Raw genomic sequence first — 14276 nt, forward strand, 5'->3', positions numbered from 1 at the left:
AAGAAAGAGAATGTTCAAAAAGTTAATAATAGCCAAACAACTAAATTACAAATGTGTATAATTACATTAACTTTCTATTTTGCCGGCCACGTAGTTTGATTTTACCTATAGGTTTGAAATTCTTTCAATTAGCCCATTTTAAACATCCATCCATTTCATAAACATTCTTCAAGATCAATTAAAAAATGACGTCTTCTGAGATTACACAAGTATTAGAACAAGAAGATGATGAAGATTCATATTTTATCATCAACAAAGAAGCTTCAAAATACAAGATTATGCAACTTTTAAAGTACCAAAAGAGTCGATACAATTCATCAACAACATCATCTTCATGTTGTTCAACTTCTTCGTATTCATTATCTTCGAGGGGAGTTGCTTTACAATCGTCGGTTTCATCTTATGACCAAAATCAAAGTCGAAAGCTCTTGAATTTGATGAAAAAAGGAAGTAGATCTTTAAGAAGATTATTTGATATGGAGCATACAAGTTTAAGTAATCATTTCGACTTTTATAGTTGCTCGCCAGAGACCAAGACTATCCCGTTATGGGGTAGTGATTCTGACGAAGCTGTTCATGATGATCCGTGGTTGGGCATCATAAAATTTGATCGCGGATTTGCTCAAGAGTTGGAAAAAAATCAAGAACACGAAGAACAAAAAGAAGAAGACCAAAAACACAAAGAATATGCACTTGGAAAACAAAAGTTGGCTAGGAAGAAGTCTTTTGGCAAATTGCCAAGCTTGTATTATAAGTTTAGGTTTAGATTTAGGTTCCGATTTCGTTTAAGATTAAAATGGAGACTTAGGATTTGCTCCCGAATTTGGAGAGTGAAAAGAAAAACAAGATACAAAGTAAAAGAAAACGAAATACCAAAATAAAGTGCAGTTTTTTCTTTTCTTTCGTTTTTAAGAATAATTTCTCACTATGTACTAATACAATTTTTTCAAATAAGGTTCTATACATAGAACAACAAATCTCAATTTCATTTCAATTTTCTCTACTCAAACAAGTAACTTTATTCAAGCAATACACGCTAATTGATATGCATACCATGTTTATATGCTCCATTCGTTCATAAAAAAAAAAAATTACAATTGTATACCAGTATACCATCTTTATACTTACAAAGTAAAAATCAAAAACTTTTCTTATGTAAATCAACAAAAAAAATTATCAAAAAATTGTCAAGAAATCAAAAAATCATTTTGGGGAAATATTTGACTTTTGTTCACAAATATACATACGACGCAATGATGAGAGATTAATCTTGCCATAATACTTTCATCTTCAATTCTTAACCTTCTACTTTGTTTATTCCACAAATGAACCCCATAACTTGAATTTTTCAAAGCTTTCACCTTTGCTTCCACCCATCTCCGGTGAACTTGGTTCACCGGCCGCCGGAATAACCCACTAATTCTTCTCCAATCCACCGGATAAAACGCCGCCGGTGGTAACACACTAAAATTTGCATCATGCTTCATGTTTTCTAGACTTCTTTCTACTACCCTTGAAACAAGATATGGCCCATTATGTCCCCATCTATTTCCATTGAAAGTCAATGCAAATTCTTGAATAAATTTGTATAATAATGGATGGTTTTTATCAAAAATCAAGACTGCATTGTTCAGTCTAGTCCAATTCCCTGATGGGTTCACGCTTTGCGCTCCTATCGAGTTTCGTAACCGGCTAAAATCTTTTAAAGGGATGAAATCGGTGTCGAGGTAAACGCCACCATATTTGTAAAGAACGACGAGGCGAATTAAGTTTGATAAGTTTTGGGCTAATGGGATTTCACCAGGGTCATTATTTCCATTCTTGATATGATCAAACCAATACTTGGCGGGAGTATTTTGAAATAAAAAGTCAAGGTCCGGTTCAATCGCTTGAACACGGAACCCAAGGTCAATCACGGGTTTCAGTATCTGAAACCCGTGATCAGAATCCATAGTGTTTGATAATATCATCAAACAACTATCCGGGTTTGTTTTAAACAAAGCGTCCACCGCAAGAAACTCTCTTTCGCCAAAGAAACTCAAAGGTGTTGAAGAAATCCATGTCATAAAGAACCGAACTTTACAATCTTTAAGAAACTCATTGGCCCGAGTTGCGAAATCTTGGTTAGATTTCAAGATATCGAATTCGGGTAACTTGTTCTTGAACCATTTGATAGGTGTGACATCAACATGACCATGTTCATGGTCATTCTTGGTTTTTTGAATTACGATTTCTTTAACGATCAAGACCGGGTTTTGAATTGAGGAAGTCGATTTCAGTTGATTGATGATGAATGTTTGGTTGTTGTTAAAAAGATCACTTGGTGAAAATGGGGTTGTGGATTTTGGGCTAAAATTGAATGAAATATTTGAGATGAAAGTGTTTGTATTAAACATGTAAGTGCATGTAATGGCTATCAAACAAAAAGTGGTGAACATGTAAAACTTTGAATGGCGGTGACGGTGGTGGCTCCGCCGTTGATCGGCGCCGGGAACAACCTTTGTGATCATTGGGCTTTCACTTTTCAAGAATTATAGTCTCCATAAAAATTGAGTTTTTGTAAGTCTTTAATTGTGTGGAATTTGGATAAAGTCGGACTTTTTTTAAGTCAATGTGATCAGGTGTGTGATTAATAATCGTTAATGGTAAGGTGTATTTAGATTGTGGAAAGTGATGGAATTTGGGCCAATGAGAGTTGAGGAATAGGGCTGTTAGTGTGTGGACAGATGTAGGTGATTATAAGTTTAGCCACCAAAAGAGAAGTGTAAGCATGAAAAGCTTTCTGTGGATATAAATTTATTAATATATATATTCTTGCGCTTGGAACTCATGGTATCAAAATTAAATATGACATGATTGATTTTGCTTGTTCAACGATCATTCCAATCTGTAATCAAGATAAACTTAAGTTTTTTTTTAACGATAAACTTATGTGATTAGGTATGGTTTTAAGATGTTATAATGTTATATACCACTGTATATGTTATTTTAACAGCTAAATATATTTTGGATATATCAAAAACTGTTTAAACTACGTCTAAGATGACTCAATAAGAAAGTTGAATACTCCCTCCTTCTAGTTATGTTTATCCACAACTATACATTAAAAATTAAATTTAAAAATAAAATATAAAACAATCTAAGGATAACAGGTAACTTTTTTACTTTTTGTTAAAACGGACAAAAAATTTTAACACACATCAAATTGTAAGGTGGACAATCAAAATGAAAGAGTAATAAGCTTTTAGTTATAGGTTTAAGAACTAATCTAATAAGTTTGGTAAGGTACGGAAACGTTGAAGTTTTATAATAAGGTCATGGTTGAGGAAGTATGAATAGTATAATCTTTTATTATACTAAAACACAGTTGCTTTAATAACTTATCGATCAATCACAATTCTCGATTTCTTAATTTTGACTTTGGTTTTTAATTTTGACTTTAATTTACATTTTTTTTTTCTATCACAAATTTACACTTTTAACCCGATAATTTTAATATAATAAACAAATATAATAATAGCTAATATATATCCAATAGAATAATAGCTAATATTTATCAAATAAAATGATAACTTATATATATCCAATTTATATTTTTTACCCGATAATTTTAATATAATAAACAAATATAACAATAAATAATATATATCCGATAGAATAATAGCTAATATTTATCCAATAAAATAATAACTAATATATATCCAATAATATGTTTTATTATATATATATATATATATAATTAAAAATAAATTAAAGTTAATGCAAATATATTAAGATTTTAATAGTAATTGTACTATTTTAATTTTAATATATTTGAAAAAACAGTTGAACTAATGACTTATTAACCAATCATATCGCTCGATTTCATCAAGTTGTCTCTCGCTGATGTCATTATTTAGTTTTTTACATAATTTTATTTAATTAATAAAAAACTAAAAACTAAAATAATTAATTTTACAATGTTATTTAAATTGATTTCTATCTACAAGCCCGGTTTTCACACACGAACAATTGTACATTGCAGTATCTCGAGTTAAGTCGATAAGGGGCTTTAAGGTGTTAATATGTGACAAAAATGAAAAGACAAAAAATACTACAACAAATTTCGTCTATAAAGAAATCTTTCAAATGATGAAGGATGGTATATCCTTCCAATGTTCTTTTATCACATTAGTTTTCTTTCTATTAGCTTGATATTTTTGGCATTAGAATTGAACACTTGGTATCCACTTATAAATTCAACTTTGAATTTATAAACTTTTATGAGTTACATGTATTAATATCTAATATTAATAATGTCGTAAGTCTCGTGTCCAGTGTTGGACACGGGTCTAAAATCTAGTGCTCTACTATAACATTTTAGTATTATTATAAGTCCTAATTGTGTAATTATGTTCTATATATAAAATACTTGGTCAAAAGTATTATTATAAGTCCTAATTGGAATTATGTTCTACATATAAAAAGCTTTAAGTCAAAAGAATTGGAAACATGAGGAGCACCGGAGTGCAAGTTGGGTTTCATTAATCTCACTAATATTGTTTATTAGTAGTGTTTGTGCCCATTACAGATACAATTGGGACATTTAATCCATATTTTGGAGAAACAGGAGATTTATATTCTCTTCATTAGTTCTTGACGTTTAGCTTTTTACGTTAGTTGCTTCTAATTTATTGTTCACCCAAGTTATATGTTCTAGTTTTGTATTTTTCGATTTATTACCCACTTTGGAAGATTATATTACCCACTTTTAATGTCTGCACTTGTAACATACATGTCAATGGTCTCTGCAGAATTCATAGTAAAGCCATCAAGTTTGGCATCCGATGCATCACCTTCACTTCACAAATAAAAATCGGACATAGGTCGATAAAGGGCCATAGGCTGATATTTATCTGTATAAAAAAGGTTTTCAAAAGTTGAAATAGAGTTCTATTCAAGCAAAGTTAATCGATAAAATTACAAAAATAGATGATTTATGCACTGGATTGTTGTTTTGATAAGGTTTCCATTCATGAAATCAAGAATCAAGTTAAAACAATAATTTACTGAATATATATTTTGCACTGGATTGTTATTTTCACCATTCTTTTGAATTGTGTATGTGTTTAAAGTAAAAGTAGAACACACAGACAAGATACAACAGCTGGTGAATCAAATTGTCTCAAAATGGCACCGGATTTCCTGTAATATCAAGAACTTTGATTCCTGTTCTCTATTCTACAATCAAGATGTAATTTACAACGTCAAAACCCCAAATTCTTCTGGGAAGAAAGGGTTGACCAAAATCAGCCATTGCTTGCCTTGGCTTTCAAAGCGATCAACCACCATATCTAAACCATACTTACAAGCTTTCTATCAAAAAGGGTGTGTAGAAACAAACCCCGGGCCTCAAGATTTCCAGGACCACCTTTACAACTTGTTGACAAGGGTTTTCAGATCCTTTATATTCACATCACCAGATGTTTCTAATTCTCTTTTCTGTGTAGCTGGAACTCAAAATCATGGGTTCAGAAGCCACTTGTCGTTCCACCATCGAGTATGTTTTGGCAATTGACATATACCACTGGCCTCATACAACTCTGTTACGTTTCTTTGGTTGCTGCCATGAGGATGATGAATCTAAAGAATTTTGAAGTGGTTCTTCTTTAGACCTTTTACTTGTAAATTCTGGCAACCTATAACACGAACAGAACAAGAATTAGTAATGATTATTCATGAAAGATTTCAAGAACAATAATCTTATAGAGGGTCTAACCAGTCAAGAGTTGCCACTAGTATATTTTTAATGGACAAATTGAAACCAAAACCAAACTGACCCGTTTAGACCTGGTACCCAACCCACCCATTTTACCACCTCTACCATCTGATATTCCTTATGTGAGGGTGTTAAGTCACTTTGAATTCAAAGAGAATATCATGATATATCTTCAATTCATCCTTAAAATAGAAATAGTAGCAGAATGTGTAATGCAGACTAAATGATGCACTAAACTTTAAAGAGCAGCTAAACAGTCACTTCAGCTGATTTGCCTTTGATCATGTTTTAACATATGTATATATTCACTTGTTTATATAGGACTCAGTGACTTATGTCTTTCAATGGCATTGTCATCGCTAGATTATAGACTTTTTTGTCAGCTTTCTTATTTAATAATCCATTTGTCAAAGGGTTGTCAAACCAAAGGTGAGTAAAATTGAGAGTCTATTCCTAAGCAAAATAATATATCCCAAGACTCAGGGTAATCTACTGTTAGCTTTATGACTTTCCAATCCTTCATCAGATTCTTTACCTTGCAGATTCGCCTCTTTTCTGCTGGCCTGTCAAATTAGAACGCCTCATTTCAGGAACCTGTAAGGCCATTATTTTTCATACACATTTGATTAAATTATGTTCGTCTGATCAACAAAACTTTTTTGTATAGTGACAACAACACTCCATGACATTTTTTAGTACAAATGACAAGAAGTGTGTTTGTAAATCTACTCACCCTCATAAGTGAAGTTAAAGAACAAAAACAAAATAGCGTTTAATTAACAGACATCAACATGAAACTTTTAATTGCATGGGAGTACTTGGACAATGGTTAAAAACTAGAGGTGGCAACTTTGACCAATTTTCTAACCAATCTGATTCGTGCTTTGTTTATTTTATCTCCAACGGGTCAAAAAAGTACATAAAAAGAATTTAGCTTTTAAAAACGTGCATAAAGTGTCCTTTAAGTGTACTTTTTTTAGGCATCAAACGAGCTAATCATTAGAATAACTAGATTATTATTTCATATAACAAACTCTGTGTAAATATCAGACACCAATATTTCTCAAATAGTTGAAAACTTTTAACAATCGTCTATAAACTGTACAACACAGTCACATGTTTTCCCCCGTTAACCCCACCCAACCCGCGCATTTCGCTGCCTCTAGACTACACAATGGGCTGACCACCAACTATTACCTTCATCCAGAGCATTAAAGAAACGCCAAACAGTAGGAGTAACACATGCTATCTGGCAGTCTGCCCATATACCCTTTATCTAAGCACAAGTGCACAACTAATGTTTTTAGCTGAATGGAATATAAAAAGTATCATAAATATGGATTCCCACCTCAGATGAGTTGTCGACATCTTTAACAAGTGATTCGTCAGAATCAGAATCCCATAAAAAACCATTTTCCATGTCACTAGATTGGTTATCAAGCTCTTTGTTTATTGTTTCAGACCGGGAAATTATATATGCTGCATATTTATCTGTAATAAAACGAAAAGAGCATATGTTATAATCTACGCTTTACATAGTGAAAATTGTCTAGTGTAAGGTGAAATAAGAGAAGATTGAACACATGGAATTTGATCAGGTTACAATTCTATTTCAAGAAAACAAATTTGATAGGAGGAAATTTCAAATCAACAGGTAAACCACATGCATTAGAGATACATGGATATTCTCACCAGCCAAGCTGCGAAGGGCGTTCTCAGCAGCCTGTTGCTGCGCATCCTTTCTTGTCTTACCCATCCCAATACCAATTTTCTCGCCTGTAAACATCACCTGCATCGCCAAGACATATTCAGGACATACCATACCATATATCATATAATAGGAACAATAGAACTCAAATAGCAGAAACGGCATTAAGCAAATTATTTGAACATTTCTAAACAACTGCTACAAAACAAAACTTATCCTATTTTTATTTTTTTTATTATTTGTTTTGTAGCATCAAATAAAGTAGGCTAAAAATACTAATGGTGTACTCTGCTCACCTCATAAGAGAACTGCCAATCCCTGCTGGAGCTCAAAATTGATCTGTATTCAACCTATAAATAAATATAAAAATTTCATTAAGCACAAAAATGATAACCAGAAAGAAAAGCTTGTTTTTCCACTAGAACAAATTGGCATACCTTAGAACCGCATCTTTGTCCAATTTCCTGCAGCACTCCAATGGATAAAGATGGTTGTGGAAGATTCGCATTCCCACCGTCAATGGGCCCTCTTTTGTTACTTAAGGATGACTGATTGTGTTGTACACCTTGGTCTTCCAAAACAAAGAAGAATAAATAAACAAGAACAATTAGTATAACAAAATTTATTTGATGCCTGATTTTTTGACGAAACTCTTCAACACAAGACTTCCAAGTTCAGAAAACCACCATCAATAACCATAAAAATAAATATTTTGATCTGTTAATAGTACATAAGGGACCAGTCCATGATGTATTAAATCTATTTATAAATATGAAATTTTAAATTGATCCATCATATATGATTGGGTAAGCCCTACTTAATGAAAGATACATTGTTGTCTATACATTGTAAAAAGACAAACTAGCCTATTGGCCCTAAGATACAAGATTAAAATCACACACATTTTCCCCCGTATTAAGATAAATTATCTAAAACGACCTTTATAATATGCTATGGAGTTTAATCAAAAGGAAATAATTATATTTCTGTTGGACAAAAAGACGATTGATAGCCCCTTGTATACCTGAAAGCTGACCAGCTTGAGGCAGATTCTTCTTTTGCAATCCAAATCCATGAAATGCCTGATAATAGAAGACAAAGTAAATGAACCACTGACCTAGATAACTACAAGAATATTCAACAAGCTTGACGGTTAAGGTAAATATATAATACCTCATCACCCCTTGCCTCAGATACAGGTGGTTGAGAACCTGAAGAGAAAGAACTAGCTGTACCATGAGACGGCGGATTATAACCAGCTCGCTGTTTGTTCGACATCTCAGGTCCTTGGATTGGGCCAAGTATGCTAGGTTCTGCAATATATTTTAATTCATTAATAAAGAATCAACCAATATATATAGTCTTGCATGTGGGGAAAGATGTTTTATGATTACATACTCTCTAAAGGAACCACAGATCTGAAAGACGATGGACCATAGATACTTGCAGTTAGGACTGATGGCAGGGATCTTTCAGATTTTGGATCCACACTTCTGTTATCCTGAATAAAGTGATAACAGAAAAGAAAAAGAAAAGAAACTCAGTACTTTGACTGCGTTCTAATTAGATCTTGTTCTGAATAATTTAATTCTACACGCATAACAAATGAAACAAAATTTTACTGAGCCAAATTACATATCTATAGAAAACCTACCTGCTGACTCAGTCTGGGTGCAACTTCAGGACCAGTGATTCCTTCAGTCATTGGGGCATTTGTGTTGCCATTTGGTACAAAACTGGCATCCTGAAACCAAGCTTTAACACAATAAGCATGACTTCTTCCAGATATCAAACATGGAAGTGTCTTGTTTACTCACCTCTGAAACAAGATAGTTGCAAACATCTGGTACAGATGGTAGGTTTGAAACTTCGTCTTCATAAAAGTGTTCAGCAAGCCGCCTCAGCAGTATCTCGTCGAAATCCCTGGCCATCAGAGCATAGGTAAATTAACATTCTTCATGTGTACAGAATATCAAATAAAAGGCCTTGTTTAAACATCAGATGTAATTCTGGTTTATAAATTGGCATTCACAATTTTAAGTAGACATCTTACTTAAAGAAACCACCTCTAACATTGCATGCAACATTCCTAGCCACACAGAGAACTGGAACCGCATTTGCAGTCTAGGAAAAGAAAGTCAAGAGATGATATCATATTAGTACATTAATACAATAAATCAAATGGTGAAATTGATGTTTAATCTAACTATACCTCAGCCTGAGGAGCATAATAAGGAGTGAAAGCGGGTACAACATGAACTCTAGGCTGGTCCTTTTCTTCCCAAACCTTTAACCTATCATCAATTACCATGGCCATCCTTGGATGGCAGTTCCGATCTTGGAAGACACTAAGCAAAGACTTACGTGCACCTACAAAATAATAGAAAGAGAAAGGCTTAAAATTTTAGAGCAAAAGGCTTAAAACTTGGAGCATGCAAGAATTAGCAACTAACTGATAATCATGATTTATATCATACACCCCATTGTTATACGTGCTCGAATATTACATTATTGAGTGGATTTCACATGTTTTTGTTATATGCAGGTAAACAGGTGTTGGAAGAAGAACTATGGGTTGATGGAACAAAAACAAGAGTTTCAGAAACTGGCCTACAGCAAGAGTAGGCTAAGAGGAAGAATGAGAATGCTATATTACAAAATATACACACAATGATTACTCGTAAAATATAGTTTTCTTCGCAGTCAGATAGCATGCTTACCTGGTTTGACACAATTAACACGATTCAACAATTGCTTCGATCCAATTAGGTGTGACCCCGGGTCAAGTAACCTCCACATCTCCAATGCATAATCTCTTTCAGCCATCGTGCAAACATACACTTCAAATCTTTTGCGTCCTTTCGCTATTAGATAGCTTCTTAAATCCTCCCACGCAGGTCGTAACCTCACAAGCACACTGGTATCACGAATCTGTACATGCAAATGAATTATGACAATGATCAACAAAAACTTAATAACACATACATAAATATCCATATATGTGAGTGAGTGTGTATCTATAATATACATGTAACATACATATATCTATACACTGATTATGAGGCAATAGTACTTGTGGAAGCATAGCAACACAGCACAAGTCAGCCCCATGTAGGTCCAACCAACGGGCCCTAACCCTTTAAACCTCTCGTGTTCCATCTTTCATTCTCCACAAGTACTATTCCTTTTGTGTGATCACTAAGATATCACTTCCCTGGTAATGATAATAACAATAACAACAAAAGTACCAAAAGAACAAGAAGAGCATCAATCGCTAGATACCAAAGTGTTAAAACTTGTAACATAATTACAAAGTTGTTAACTGTTTGTAGCCACTAAAGATACTAAAATCCATCAGAGTCGATTAGCTTTTATCCAAGTGCGCTTATTTCTTTGTCAACATTAGTCATCTAAAGATCCTTACAGGTATCTCAGGGCACTTCCCAACTAGTACAATTTAAGATCCAGATAGAGTAAAAGAAAATTTGAATTTCTGAATAATTGGAAATTTTGACACCAAGCAGATGACCAAAAAAGACATCAAACATCAAGAGTTAAAAAACAGTTAAGTTCAAGCTACTAGATTTAGTAAATAATCCATATTTCAAAATTCAACGGTCCCTCTCAAAATATTACAATCCAGGGACTAGCAGTAGATCCAGTTATCCCAATGGATGTCGAATGTTTTAAAATCAATCCAAAATAATCTTAGTTGGTTCACTTGCTACTAATTTCTGTAATCATATACCCTATAAATAACTGTGACTTAAAAGTCAAAAGGAGAAATTGGTTTTTATTACAGGAATCAATGAGCTAACCACATAAAAGCAGAGAAAGTGTGTAAATTATAACTATAGAAGGAGCCTCCAAAGCATCACACTCGCATACATAGCACATATGAGACTGAGTGTGTAGCAACAGGCCCTGATAACGTGCCTCAGCAGCAGTCCCTAAATTGAATGCATAAATTGAGCCAAATAACATGTTAACATCACTTCTGCAAATTCAATTAGTGAGCAATAACACAGGATCTCCTAGTTTTACATGCATACAATAAAACAAACTTTTATATGGGAAAAAGTGTTGTGAGAACTTGATATATCTCTTTTTATTCCTTCATAGAAGTGACTCGACAAACTTGGTTCATAATTACAGTATATCACACAATGCAGAAATCAAAACATTGATTATTGTAAGCCATAACTCTGTTTTTATACCTTCCTTAAGCAACTCTTAATAAGACGAAAAATAATTATAACTCATAATAAGACGAAAAGAATTAAATATATCAGTTACTCACACATCTTAAGTGTAAAATCAGCTATGTTGAACATAAATTGATAAATGTCAGATTTCAACATTAATAAAATTCTATTTCCATCAGTAAAATAAAAGACCACTAGCTAAAGACGAAAAATCGATGACATCGCAAGAATTGCTAAGATCTATTGCAGTCAAAACCTTATATACTACACAGATGAACTAAAATCATATCTGTTTTGTCTTTAGCTGAAGAAGTTTCTAAGAGAGACTTTGCTAAGATTTAGGGAATGATATCACTTCCAGAATTTAATGACAGTCATTATTTGAATGACTTCTATATCTGTCCCCCTGTCTAACCTTTAACTACTATAAAGACGAACATTAATCATTAGAGTTTCGTCCTTAACCATATTAAGTTTCTACAGGATATTTTGCTAAGAAATCTTAAAGTATCGTGAATACAATAACTTGAACATGACTCAAGTCACTACAAGTTTAGGGTAACCAACTTTAGCACCGCATGAAATAGAAAAAATACCCACTCCTAAACAGACAATATAACATACCTAGTAATACTTACAAAAATATATATACATATTTACCACAAAAAATATTCCAGACATTAAAGAAATAAGATTGGCAATACAAAGAACCAGTTAACATTCTAACCTCTGGATTAATACGGGTTAAGACTAAATTTTTCTCTGGAAATCTTATAACCGGTCGAAGAACATTCTCATTACCAGCAGCATTGACAGGAACTTCCTCCATTTTCACTTTATATGTCTGCCCATTATCTACAACAGCATCATTTTCTGCATACTGTTTCAACAAACCTCGATCCTCAACATATCGTTTAAGCTCAGAAGTCATCCCGGAAACCCTAACAGGATCAGACTCTTGCCCGATCCAACTAGTCAACACCTCAATTCTATCATCAAAAGACTTCATTGTATTCGCAACAATAAGCGTCTCGTCAAGATCAAACACAATAGATAAACACCTCATATTCAACATCCCTAGACAAGCATTGTATAACTGTGCCGGTACCACACAACACCAAAAACACGGAAATTTCTTTAATTTGCTTGGCATTGCCACCAAATGTACCTCTTCATCTCCAATCACCACCACAGCCGTCTATAATCATCACAACAACAACAACACGCACTTTAGCAACTCAAATTAAACCTATACATACATAATATTATATCTACAGGGTTCAGATCAAATATATTCTTAGAAAATTGATGCACAACTGTCACATTCCTATAACCTTTTACCATAATGTTTGTTCTAGTTGATCCGGGGGCTCTATTTCTACTGATAAGTACATATATACATATAATGTGGCACAAATTACATAAACCTATACATACACAAACCATATATATATAACAAATTACACAAAATGTAACAAAGTAGCAACCTTTAACTCATAGAAACACGTGGCGTGGAGATCAATAAGCATTTGTTGTCGAGCAGGGGAAGACGTCGATTCCAGCTTACAACGAATCCCCGAAAACGACGAAATCGTTAGCAGAACTGAAAGAGGTGAACATCTTTCACTCACTTGAGTAAAATGGTGAATTCTAATTTGGTTGTTTGGAAACAAGAATTTCTGTTTATCATCCAAAATTGGAATTACATCCAATTCACCTAAACATACTTCCCCATGATAAACCACACATTTATTATTGTTATTATTATTATTAAACCCTAATCGACTCATTTATATAGAAAAGATTAAAACTTTGCATTAAAATTTTATTAAAAACAAAAAAAGTTGAAATCTTGAAATTAATCAAGAAATTAAGAAAAATCTTTAACTAAAATTTCACACAGGTTGTGTGGGTTTTTTTTTCTCTCTCAAGAAAAAAAAATGAGGTTTTCTTTCTCTCTCTAAAAGTGAATTCAAATGTAGCGAGTTTGGGAGTATTTATAGAGTAGGGGAGATGGAAAGGGGTTGATGTTTGGAGGTATTTACGTAAATGCCATTGGGGGTTTGTACGGATGAATGTTATGGGTTGTGAATGCTTTTCGCGATGGATTCATTTGAGCCGTTAGATTATTATTATTACTTGACATGCGTGCTTAGTTATATGTGTATGACTTAGATCCGTATATAGACGGATGAAGAAGTATAAAAACATTATTAATATTGATAAAAACATTGTTATGTATTGATGAAGGTGTGGTAATTATAATGTGATATGAAATAGTTTAAGTTTCATATAATAAACGATTGTAATATGAATAAATATATATTGTATATAATTTTTTTTTTTTAAAAATCTTAACTATTGCGGATAAAAAGAATCAAAACAACAACAAAATGTTTCTAATTACTATATTGAAATAAACACATAAAATATGTACAAAGTGAAATATAAATGAAATCAGTGACAGAAATTTTCATAAAGGGGCTAACGCAAACTATATTTAAATGGTATTTAAAAAAATATATTTGGTAATCTATACTTCTATACTATTTATTAAAGAAAATATCTCCTACGTTGAAAGTTACATACGAAAAATGTCTAAAAT

General features: G+C 32.9%; 2 protein-coding genes across 2 annotated transcripts; both read right to left on the reverse strand.

Moving 5' to 3' along the window:
• Window positions 1–1079: 1079 nt before the first annotated feature.
• Window positions 1080–2589, reverse strand: LOC122607652 (lactosylceramide 4-alpha-galactosyltransferase-like). The gene has a single exon (XM_043780670.1). It carries the CDS (start codon window positions 2508–2510, stop codon window positions 1188–1190), a length of 1323 nt encoding a protein of 440 aa, XP_043636605.1. The 5' UTR covers window positions 2511–2589; the 3' UTR covers window positions 1080–1187.
• Window positions 2590–5159: 2570 nt separating this feature from the next.
• LOC122606728 (RNA polymerase II C-terminal domain phosphatase-like 2) lies at window positions 5160–13576 on the reverse strand. The gene is made up of 16 exons (XM_043779587.1): window positions 13159–13576; window positions 12399–12869; window positions 10187–10397; window positions 9679–9836; window positions 9520–9590; window positions 9284–9389; window positions 9121–9210; window positions 8865–8967; window positions 8640–8779; window positions 8491–8548; window positions 7904–8037; window positions 7763–7816; window positions 7451–7547; window positions 7107–7249; window positions 6294–6352; window positions 5160–5678 (listed from the first exon to the last, which is right to left on the reverse strand). Exons 1-16 carry the CDS (start codon window positions 13459–13461, stop codon window positions 5573–5575), a joined length of 2304 nt encoding a protein of 767 aa, XP_043635522.1. The 5' UTR covers window positions 13462–13576; the 3' UTR covers window positions 5160–5572.
• Between the last annotated feature and the right edge of the window lie 700 nt (window positions 13577–14276).

This window comes from Erigeron canadensis, chromosome 7 (genome assembly GCF_010389155.1).
Source record: "Erigeron canadensis isolate Cc75 chromosome 7, C_canadensis_v1, whole genome shotgun sequence".
NCBI lineage: Eukaryota > Viridiplantae > Streptophyta > Magnoliopsida > Asterales > Asteraceae > Erigeron > Erigeron canadensis.